The sequence below is a fragment of the Panthera uncia genome (genome assembly GCF_023721935.1).
Source record: "Panthera uncia isolate 11264 chromosome B2 unlocalized genomic scaffold, Puncia_PCG_1.0 HiC_scaffold_24, whole genome shotgun sequence".
NCBI classification, from domain to species: Eukaryota; Metazoa; Chordata; class Mammalia; order Carnivora; family Felidae; genus Panthera; species Panthera uncia.
The window spans coordinates 97,027,086-97,039,329 of NW_026057580.1; the positions used below are offsets into that span (position 1 = coordinate 97,027,086).

Genomic DNA, 12,244 nt, shown 5'->3' on the forward strand with positions numbered 1-12,244 from the left:
CTCAGGCTGGATTAAGAAATTGGACCTCAATGTGTCTTTCTGGCTTAAGCACATACTACCCGATCACGTACTCAGGGAGCTAGCTCCATCTTGCTTTTTACCTACTCTCTGAGTTACACATCCTTGATCATCTAACATGTCCCTCCCCAGCTTTTATTTAAATGCACCTCTACTAGAATATAAACTCCATGAAGACAAGAGCTTAATTTGTTTTGTGCAGTACTGTACAACTTGCACGGAGAACAGTGTCTTAATGTAGGTGATGAGAATTTATCTGTTGAACAAGTCAATCTGTTATTTCAAGGATCTGTTCCAAGGCCACCTCTGTGATGAAGCCTGTCCTGCCCTTCCTTCCATTATTGGCAGGGTAGGTGCTCTCCCCTTTGTGACAACAAAGCACATCAAATATGCCATCTTTTTTTAGCTATAACACCATATTACACATACTCATGTGCACGTCCTGCCTTTTACTGGAGTTCCTTGATGGCAGGAATACTTTCATCATCCTCCGAGCCCATCATAGTAGCCAGTTCATAGTAGGCACTCAAAAACCGTTTTATGAATGAGTGAATACAAGACATAAATTAGATAAAGGAGGAAACAAAGAGTGATTTCATTTGGCCTGGGTTCACACAAACACACACACACACACACACACACACACACACACGCACACGCCCCAGTGAGCAGTAAGGCACACAAATCACCCTACGTAATTCAATAGTTCAGGTTTGTTTTTTTTTTTCCTCAGTGAGAGACTGGTTTTAGGCTGGCTGCTTGTGTTGACCTTTAATTCACTTTTATAAAACGTAATTTTAAAAGACGCTCTGGCTCATAAAACAACACAGGTTAAATTGAAAATCCTCTAATTTGAGACTTTTATACTGGAACTACTGATAGATTTTGATCGTTAATGAGCTTCCACTTTCATTAAAAGGTTCTATTCTTTTGTAGTAAAGAACTGTGATTTGTGGACATCTTATGGTATATTTATTTCAGTTGGTTTTTGCCTTCAGTCATCTCAGCAAAAATAAGGAGAATTCCCCAGTGGAATTTCAGATATGTATGCATACTGAGAGGGAGGCAGAAGAGGAAATTATCGTCTGATTTATTCATGACTATTTGCAGATGCAATGTATTCTGTCCATGCCCACACTTAGAATCCGGTGACTGCGTTTCTAGAGCTCACACCGTGGTGACCACTCTCTGTCCTAATCGAATGACATATGGAAGCCAATGACTGTCTTCTCACTTGTGAAAAGCAGTCATGCTCAGCATACCTCAGAATGGGCAAAGCCTAGCAATTAAAAGCACAGATGGTATGTTGGTGGCATCAAAATTTCTTTAGCAACAAAATTGAGAAATTAAAATGTAAAACAACACATTAAAAACTAGACACCTCAAGCATGTAATTGTATATTTATTTCTCTTTTTAAAGAACACTCCTTAATGTAATTCAATATACAAACTTGGTTTCACAGAATTATAATCCACTATATAGCACAAAGATAACCCAGATTGTGTGTGTGTATGTGTGCATGCACACACATGTGCGTGTATGCACACGTGTTGTTGTACCCCCTCCCTTTCTTCCATTCTTCCGGACCTACAAACAAAGGCTCTGCCCACCTCCACGCTAACCAAAGCCCATACTGAATGTTGTGTACAAAAGACATCATCCTCCCACAAATTCTTTTCCCTGGAAAGCTTCTTGTCCCCGTTCCCCCTGAGATAGCCAGGAACCTGACCCTCTTCCCCTCTTCAAGAGGGTGAAGTGGCTTCCCCTAAAGCTGATGCCAACCCTGTTACCATGTGGACCGGCTGAGAGGAAAGGCTGCCGAGAGGTCTCCGTGCCCCTTCCCCGGGTCCACTCCTAACCCTCAAGTCCAAACACATCCCCTCCAGAGCAGCCTTAGTTCTGGTCACCATCTTGTGCAGCAAGAACCAAGGAGATCTGTAAGCCCAGGTCTTTTCCACGGGCAGCGCACAGCACTGCCTGCCAAGCCACCGGGCCGGCCGATAACCAAGCTCTACACAGTCCCATGTGCTTTGTCACTTTAATTTTTAAAGACACCCTAGCATAGGTCTGTGGCAACCTAGTGTCCAACTGAGTTACATAAAATTGTACCAGTGATGCACTTGTACATATTTACATGGGGTGGAATGTTTTCCCATATTTTTAGATGAGTATATAGATCAACATGTTCACATAAGACCAAATACTTTTAATATTATTTATAACTGATTTATAAAGCTTTGAAAAAACTCACAATAGCACATTGTTTACTTTAATGCTTTACGGTACTATAAGTTTAAAATCACAATCAGCGCTTAAGTCATAGTCAATCCGGCAAACAAGAGACAAAAAAAATGTACAAGAGTTAAGAACTGACTGATACATCCTTTATCTTCTTTTTTTAACTAATGCATAAGTGCAGAATAAGATACTCTAGTTTAAATATCTTGTTTACAATATACATTTTTGTTCTAGTTACGCAACAGTAAATCCCATGCTTCACATAGAAAAGCAATCCACAACATTAAGAAAAAAATGTACAATTTATGAAACAAAGTAAATAAATATTAGTATTACAGAATCAGAGCTGTACATAAAAGCTGTTCAGTTTTAATCATATAAAAATATGTTTTAGTGCAACCTCACATATATATTGATGCTGTTTTGCTTTACATCATTTAGATCCAAGTGTCCAAAAAAGGAAAGAAATTACATTTATTACAAAGCAGATACACAAATTCTAAAATATGTACAAATTACTGCTAAAAAATGCTTATAAGAATATAAGCAAAGTAAAGAAAAGGCACAAACATCTGTACAGTTTTAAAAGTACCAGACCCAATAGGTTAATTTCAAATTTTGTTTTGGTCAGGCTCATGGTGACTTGTTAATTTACCTAATTCTTTTGATATAACAAAAGTATATATAATAGCAAACTACTGTAACTTAAGACAGGCATGCTATAAACTTGATTACCTCTATTTCTAGAAAAACAAAACCAAAAACAAAATGGGAAAATGTGGAAATGAAAGTCTCCATGCATCTTAGATCAATGTAGTTGACTCTTCTCTGATGAAGGCTCATTGCCTCCCTCTGTGCTTGAAGGTAGCTCTTTGCTGCTGGGAAAGCCCGGCTGTTTGTCATCCACACGACTCTTGCTGTAAAACGTGGAGTGAGCTAATGCAGTCTGTGATGTACCAAAATTGTCCTTTTCACCATCATGCAAGTCAGGGTGGGTGGCTGAGGTACAGGGCTGACCTGGCTCAGGTCCACTAAAGTGTCTAATGCTAACATGTGCACTTTCCAAGGGTTTCTGGTGGGGTTCCTGCACCCGTGCTGGCTGATCTGCCCCAAGCAGAGCGGCCTCTTCTGTGGCAATCCGGAGAGAGGCAATGGCTTTTGTACAAGTCTGTATATTTTCCTCCTGTTCCCTCTCTGTTGCATTTAGGCTGTCTTCCGAAGTGCTCTGTTTCATCAATAGCCGAGGAGAAGAGGGTGTGCTAGGTGGACCAGATGACTGCAAAACGTGAGGAGATCTTTTCTCGTACTGCTTACAAAGGACATAGGGATCCTTAGGGAAGGATTCCCCGGAAGCTCCTTTCTTCTCCTCAGAGCCCTCCATTGGCAGAGGCAATGTGGGTGGAGGATGTAAACCGGAAAGGGCCGGCGGCATGGAGTGAACCATTTGGATCCCACCAACTGGCACCATGGGGATAGGAGCTCTCACTTGTTGCTGAGAGTGGAGCGGAAGATGACTGAAGACATAGTCATTAGGACCCTCAGGGAAAAGGCTGGAGCCTGGATGTTCATAAGCACCTTCTTGGTCTCCATAGAGACTGAAGTAAGGAACCTGAGGTAACCCTCTTCTTAAATTCTGTGCGAGGAAGCAGAGAGTACGACGTTTAGGACCCAATACTCTTCATGCTTACATCAAGTTATCTCATTCACACAGTTATTCACTCACTCACTCACTCATTCAGAACATTTTAAAACTCCCTCATCCCTTTATTGATTTTTCACTTTTTATGATACAAGAGACCACTCAGTTTTTAGAATCCTGGGATGAAGTTGTTGGTCTGTGAAAAGTTACTTTTTTTTTTTAAGTTTATTTATGTACTTTGAGAGAGAGAGAGAGAGAGAGAGAGAGAGAGTACAAGCAGGGAAGGAACAGAGACAGAGGGAGAGAATCCCAAGCAGGCTCCGCACTGTCCGTGCAGAGCCTGATGCGGGACTCGAACATGACCTGAGCAGAAACCAAGAGTGAGATGCTTAACCAATTGAGCCACCCAGGCACCCCAATTTACTTTTGTTTCTAAATATGATAAAACATGCAGTGTGTTTTCCACTAGGTACAGAGACACATTTCAGTTCTGGTTTTTTGTTTGTTTGTTTTGTTTTTTATAAAAAGAAAATAATGGATAATTACCAGAAAAAGTATGCTGAGCAAAAAACGCTAATAGTAGGTTTTTAAATTCAAAAGGAAGTAAAAAGATTGCCATCTGTTTATATACTGGGAAGATTTTTAATATTTTTTTAAGTGTTGATGAGTATAATTGGAATGACAAGTCTGAAAACTGCCTTTTTTTTTTTTTTTTTTTAATTTCCAGAGAGCAGATGATAAGATAGTGGTGATAGACAAACTGGTTCCTACAATGTGCAAGACATTGGTTTAAAGGAATAAATTCCTTCTCAAGAGGCACCCTAGCTGGAAGGAAGACCAGCTCCTTTATCAAGTGATAAATCAGGGCCAGTTTCTGTAAGGTAACTATCCATCAAAGTAGTTAATATTAAATGTCAAGCATTTACAACTCATATTCGACTACACAGTTGGGAACCAAAGATTATTAGGCGTTAATATCTTCTTTTTATGTTATTATTTTCATTTAAATGTCTTCTTGGCAATTAATGAATTAGGACACTGACAACTGGGGGTGAGAATTCCAGATTTCACGGCCCCAGTCCTGAAAGAGAACTTATTTTCTGTAATTGCTTCTGTAGCGAAACACCGCTTGACTACGAGATTATCAGGCTTGCAAGAGCTTATCAGGTTTCAATTTCTGAGATTCACCCTTTCAATGGACTGGCATCTTTAAAAGGTACTCAGTTTATTTTATTTTGGGGGGAACTTAAAATCAGATAAATATAAACCTATCAAGCATGGTGGAAATCCAGGAGAGAGAGAGAAAAAAAAAAGTTCTAATTCATTTCAAGGATGTTTCTCAAGCTCAAGGTATGCTCTGTACCATTAATGATTCATCCAGTTCTATTTAGACTGTGAGACCAGCCTGGGAACTATAAATTATGCATTATCTCTGTCACTCTGTGCCATGCTAGGCCCTTACCCTGTTTGGGGCTACGCCTTATTCAAGCTAGAAACAAATGAATTGTCCTGGAAGTGTAGAGGAAGAAATGAAATCATCAATCCTATAATCACAAGAACCCCACAAGTTAAAGAAGGTGAGAATTTTACAGTATGAGAGTTATTTAAATGCTGCTACAACAGCAACAACAACAATAAATCCCTCCCACCTTTGCTCTAATCTAGAAAATGGCATGTTTTCTACAACAAACACCAATTACGGTGGAAGAACTGGGATACTTAGAATAATAATCTTGGAAGATAATCAAATGAACCTCAATCCCCAAAGACTCAGATCTTTACTGACCAGCAATTAATGATTACAACCACAGAAGTCCGCCTGAAAGTAGAATTTTTACCATGTCAGTACTTGCACTGCTCTAAACGTTACCAGGCCTCACCACACAGCTTCTGTCCCTGCATTCGCCCGTTTCACCCTCCAAAGAAGCTCTCAGTAAGACTTCTCTACCTTTTTTGCAGCCCTATTTTGTAATCTGAACCTTATCACTGTGATATTGTGAACAAACTCTCATCTTCAATCTTGGTGAGAAACACCTTGATTTGGAAATGGGAATAACGAACCCGTGTGGGTTGTATTATGTGTACGTATATGTATTCCCTGTCCCAGCTCTGTTACCCCTCATCTTTTCAAGAGTGTCAGGAGGTGCTCTGGAAGCAAACGCAAAGAAGGAGGTAGGAGTGCAAGTAGTTCAGTGCGGGGAGGAGGAGGCAGGGGAGCCGACGCACGTGTGAAGGTAGAGAGGAGAGGAAGCAGGTGCTCGGCTGGGACTGATCCAGGCTCGTCACTGGCTGGGGGCTGCAGGGGAGAGTATAGCCTCAGTTTGAAAACTGAAGCCTGTCCTGATGGCAGGAACAGCAGGAGGCTGTCAGTTCACAGCATTCTGCACAGCTGAATGGCAAATTCTTTCAAGGACGGAAATCTGCTCGGCCCGCCTCCCTGCGGCCACAAGCAGATCAAGAAACTGTGGCCGAGAGGTTAAGTGACTCGCTCAAGATCACGCAGATAGCAAGGGACAGAACTGAATGTCGACTCTGTGACCAGGCACAGTGTTCTTCTATACTACATGCTGGAAACTAGGACACATCTTCCTTTCTCTTCGTTGCTAATTTATCTACTTAAACTTTAAAAATGGAATAGGAAATTTTTTGTTTAAAAAAGATGAGGCCAGAAACCATAAAAATTTTTCATCATCATCCTTGAGCCACACGTATTCGACCTTCAAAAATATTTGCTGATGAGAAAGACTCTTACCTTCCCTCCCTTTTCACTGCTTTTCTTTTTTCTTTTCTTTTCTTTTCTTCTCTTTTCTTCCTCCCTTTCTTTCCCACTTCTTTCTTTTTTCTTTCCTTCCTCCCTCTCTCCCTTCCTTTTCTTTTCTTTTTTCTTTTCTTTTTGTTTCGTTTCTTTTCTTTTCCCCTTCCTTCCTCCTTTCCTTCCTCCATTTCTTCCTTTTCTATCATCTATCTATCTATCTATCTATCTATCATCTATCATCTATCTATATTAAAATTAAACTGAAAGCATAAGGGCAGACACAGCAGGGAAGTAGGATTCCAATGAGGGAGTTTCATCGCCTACAAACCTGCTTGCTAGGTACTCCCACTCCAAACTGAACCACAGGATGAGTGTGCCGTGCTGGACTAGAAGATCCTTTCATGCCACAGTCACTGACCTATTAGTTCTTGGCCAATGTTAAGCAACAAGACAAGGTATTTCTAAGAGAATTTCCATGAAAACCGTTTGTTTTTAGGGCTACTCTAATTTAGTATTTTCAACATTATTCAGACAAGGTGCAGCTCTCATTCAATAGAGCAACCAGAAGATTGCTACTTCTCATACTCTCATCAATTCTGTTTTGCCCTGGCAACAAAAATCTTGTTCACACAGCACTAAAAGATAAACATCTTCCTCTGCCCTTCAAAAATGGTGTGATAAAACATTAAATGGGAAGTGCTTTGGACCAACTGCCCCTTCTTCAGAGAGCGTTCCCTGATCTAGTCCCTCATATCACGTGAACAAAGCAGCAGGCCATAAATGCTCTAAAGATAATTGAGCTGAGTAATAGAGGCCTTCATAAATGGTAAAGTTGAATATTTGTACTGAATATCCAGGTGAATCAGTATAAAAAAACAATTGGTTGCAAACTCAATGACTAATAAAGCCAATCTCCTCCTAACTTTCTGGTCATATGTCCAAAATTTAGATGAACTTTGTTAGTCCACTCCCTTCAATTCCTTTGCCCGGGTTGACTGAGTTAGTTGCTATTAGTTTTTAATAACCATGGTGTGTTGACACTAAAGGCTATTATTTTTGGCACTACAGTTGACTAAACATGCCCCAAATTTTCACAAATACCCTAGTCTCAGTCCACCTGGCCAAGGCCAGTACAGGAGAGTCTCATCGTACATGCTCTGCCAACATCGTTGCTCTATACCAGAGAAAGCATTTTACACCCCATGTGATATCCTGGCATGTGTCAGATTTGTGAATCTATGACTCTGTATGCCACAGTGGCATTAACTTCAGAAGCTCCCTCTTTTCTACTTAACACCCCACCAAGACACAAAAACCTGTGGAAATGCACCTTTTTTTCTTAGCTTGCTAATTCATTATCTTGGGAAATAAATTACATCTTGATCGCATGTGTGTTTCTGCAGTACTTGCACCATAGAGATTAAGTTGGTATCCAGTTGTGAAAAGAGGGTGTTGGAGGAAGGGGAGTGGATTGCAGCAGGGACCTTTCCTGAAGTTTAAAAATGATAACCTAAGCTCATGACTCAAGGTGGCAAAAAGGCAACGAGAGGGAAGAACCTGGCCGCCAGGGCAGTGAGAAGACAGAGCTGGAAGGGGATAGTGCCTTTGGCTGGCAGGACAGTGCTGAGCCGCACAATAGAAACCCTTGAGCAAAGAGAGAACAGCAAAAAGTAGAGACCAGAAAACAAAAATACATTTAAAGCTTAGAAATTCAAAAGGTATCATTCATCTGTCTATGCTGAGTGTCTGCTTCATTCATTTAAAAAAATTCCCATACAAACTGAGAAACATCAAGGTCTGCCAGGGCACGGAATGAGGCAGGACAGATGCTTTTTTATGGATTTGCATTAGACCTACTACCTAAATTTAACCCATGATTGTTACTGTTGTTATTTAAACTTATAATGAGCGCATACCATAGAACTCTCTGAAGCTTTCTCCCTGGGCTCTCTAACTTTCGGTTCACCATCTCACTGAGCATGTGCATTTGGTAGCAGAAGGTAGTAGTAATGGCAAGAAAAGCAGATAGGTTCATGCCTTTGACTTACAATACACCAAGGAGGTCACTTTCTCCTCTCCCAGTCACTCACCAGCTTCACATGTCCACTCACTGTGGGCAAGGTGATGAGTTTATTTAAGAAAAAAAAAGGTATCGAAAGCTAACGCTAATGGCTGACCCTTGCTCGGCAAAGTTCTATAACTGACACCCAAATGGCCCTGAGAGTATGTGTCTATGTAGCCATGTCATTCCAAAGACTTCACCTTTCCTACTCGTGTAAAGGTTTCAACTCATGCCCGTCGTCAGTTAAGCTCAGAAAGCATTTAGAAAAGCCTCACCTATTCCCGGTTGGAAACACTACTGCTCTGATGCATTACTACACTTGGGGTAATGTCACAGCCATGTTAGCGACAACAGCATGTGAGAAAATGTCTTCCTGTTGTTTTCAGTAACCAAGCTCACCACTCCCCATGAGAGACACCCATGTTATAGCAAATTTCACACTAGTGTATTATCAAGAGGCTCCAATATGCTTTGGCTTTAGACGTGAGAAAGAGAAAGCTAATCATACTTACAGGAGGCCCCAATACGATTGGTTCTGCTTGCAAATACTGCCCCATGGACAATGGTGGGTTATGGTATAAAGCCCTTCTGGGAGATGGCGCTCTTATGGTGGTCATGTATCTTCGTTCTCTTCTGGGAGAGAGGTCTCTTCTTGCCGTGATATCTTTCCCAGGTGACACTGGCCTCCTTGGGGACAGATGCCTTCTTGGTGAAACATCTCTTTGTGACATCTCTCTTCTCAACGCAGCTTCCTTTCTTGGTGAAAGGTGTCTCATGGGTGACAGATCTCTCCTAGGTGATAAATGTCTTCTGGGTGATACATCTCCTTTGGGTATCAGATACCTCTTTGGTGAATTCTCTCGACGGGGTGAAGAGTCATATCCTGGTGAGGAATGGTGGCTTGAGGGTGAGAAGTCCCTCGGAGAGGAGCTGGGCTCCGAAGACAACATGTACTCTTCATCCACACAACTAGGTATGTCTAACCTGTCTTTGTCCGGTTCTGAGTCTGTACTTTTGCTCTGGAATAACCTCTGGTATTCTGTCATCTGAGTATCTTCACATGTGTCACTTGGCGTCATCAGCTGAGTAACCTGAATACTTGGCAAAGTGACCAAATAGCTGATCAATGAAGAATGCCCCAGGGAACTCTCTGAAGGAACTCCATGTGGCACGGCGCCAACATTCACAGGCAAGGATGAGAATCTAGGAGGCTGAGGACTGGTGCTTCTTGATCTTGTTTTTGGTGTCAAATCTCCCTGATCATCGAAGTCATCATCATCTTCATCATCTTCGTCATTATCATCTCCATCCTCACCATCCGATTCTTCAGCATCTGAGAACTGATGATCAGTTGAAATGCTGGACATGCTATGCTTCTCAGCTGCTTTGTGCAAATCTTCCATAGTTTCTGAAACAATTGAACAGATAGTGGAGATCAGGGTTCAAATGTCAAGATTAGGGGTTAATTTGGACCCCATCTCTTCCCAAAAGCTTTCCTCCAACCCTGCAGCCCCAAGAGACGGTTCCATCTCTGAACTCCTTTAATACTCACTGGGGACTCATCCGGGTGGGAGACCTTACACGGGTTCTTGTCTTTTAATAACTAATCCGACTCATCCCCACCCAACAAAAGAACTCTAGAGTGACACCTTATGTCTCAGATGTCACACAGCCCATAGAAAACCCTCAACAAATGGGGATGGATAATGCTGCTACTGATGAGGCTGGAAGAAAAAGAAAGTGAAGACCTGTCTTTGTGGATATAAACTTACATAAAAGTGATATATCTCAGGACTCCTGACTGACCTCAGGTTTTCTATTCAGATTAATGATGGATTTCTTTTCCTCTTGATAGGAATAATAATACATTAAATTGCTTTTCAAGTTTCCCCAAAGTTTCATAAAATCTAAATCCCTGTCACAATGCAAGTATAATTAGATTTGCTTTACGATTCTAGATAGAAGTGTTTTTATAGTGAGGCCTTTTTATCCCTTTCAGTCAGAACTGAAATGGATTTATTTCTTCCCGGTATGTTGTAAGCAATGCAACATGTCAGATTCCTTTCTCTATTTCATATTTAATAAAATGCAATGTGATCAGTTTTTCTTAAATACCAAAACTTGTTTTGCCACCCCAGGCACAAAGCTCCAGTGTGCAGAGTGAAGAGGTCAGTCAACTAAATTTTGAAGTACCTGCTTCTTCGGTTTCTGTATCATCCACTGATGTCATTGAAACTCCCAACTCCAAGCATTTCTTCATGTGTGCTTTAGATTTCATATGCTTCGTTAGGTTTCCTAGAAAACACAGGCAAAAAAGGAGGAATTACTTGATGACAAGAAGGTGATGATTGTTCCCAAATTAGAAACGAACTAATTTGAAATAGCATAGATTTGTGTCTACCCACCACCCTTTGTCCTGAACTTAGGAGGAACAACCTGGTTCCTGAACATATCAACCACTCAGAACTTTGGCCTAATCTCAAGTCTCCCTCATTCCAGAGGACTTGTAGCATAGGGTCATACCTTTTCAAGAGTAGGCTCCCAGCCAAGACTGGGAATCCCAGACTTTCCTGACTGAGAAGAGATCTAATATCTTAGACTCAAATGGGCCAGCCTCCTAGGCTTCCATATAAACACGGTGACATAAGCCGGGTCACACATCTTAGAGAAAGTTCAGATCAAACATTCTTATCAACACATCCTGGACCCCAGACTTTTGGCAGTGATCAGATTTGGATCAACCTCCCAGGCTTCTCACTGGTCAGAAGAAAAAATTATGCAACCTTATCTGAAAGCCAACCTTGTAGACAAATTCAAAGATCCATACAAATAACTTAGCTAACTACTTATAGGGAACATTATACTCAGTGTTTAGCATCTATCTGTCTGGTATACATTAGCAAACTTTATGACAGCAGTTTCTAAAGTTCTACAATATTCCCTATTTATCTTGAAACTCCCATTGTTTTAAGGAAAAAGAAAGGTTTTCTGTCAACCTTTGACCTAGGATCTATGAAATTATATGTGTATCTCTATCTTTATCTTTATATCTATCTATCTATCTATCTATCTATCTACCTATCTCAGTCCATGTCATGTATATAACTTATCCAAAGACACGCAGGAACCAGTTCAATTGTAAGCGCCATATTATTATCTGTGCCCTTTCATGATGCTGTAACAATGTACCAGTAAATGCTTTATTTTTAAGAATAGGCTTACTGAATCTAAGTGGAAACTCTTAGCCTGCGAAAATAGTTTGTTCCCTTGTAGAGTTGTTTAGCCTATCAGTAATGTGATATATGAGCCACAATCCTAACCAGGACACTGTTGTTTATTATTTTACTTATATTACTTTATTTACTTAGTATTTTACTTATTGCTTATATACCTATGAATTTTACGTGCTATTTTGGTAACTCCAAACATAAAAATATTTCCGGACCCCTACTGCTATTAATTGTCTAAAAATATTTTAAAGATCTCAAACATATTTATATATTTATTTATTTATTTTTGAGAGACAGAGAC

The 12,244-nt window shown here is 40.6% G+C and overlaps 1 protein-coding gene across 6 annotated transcripts in view; it reads right to left on the minus strand.

Moving 5' to 3' along the window:
* Positions 1–1,409: 1,409 nt before the first annotated feature.
* HIVEP2 (HIVEP zinc finger 2) overlaps positions 1,410–12,244 on the minus strand; it is a 207,168-nt gene continuing 196,333 nt past the window's right edge. For all 6 annotated transcript variants that reach the window (XM_049654471.1, XM_049654473.1, XM_049654468.1 and 3 more), the window contains 3 exons: positions 10,907–11,008; positions 9,226–10,121; positions 1,410–3,890 (listed from right to left, as the gene is read on the minus strand). In XM_049654471.1, coding sequence (XP_049510428.1) covers positions 3,066–3,890; positions 9,226–10,121; positions 10,907–11,008 — 1,823 coding nt within the window. In that variant the 3' untranslated portion in view covers positions 1,410–3,065. The remainder of the gene's footprint in view (positions 3,891–9,225; positions 10,122–10,906; positions 11,009–12,244) is intronic.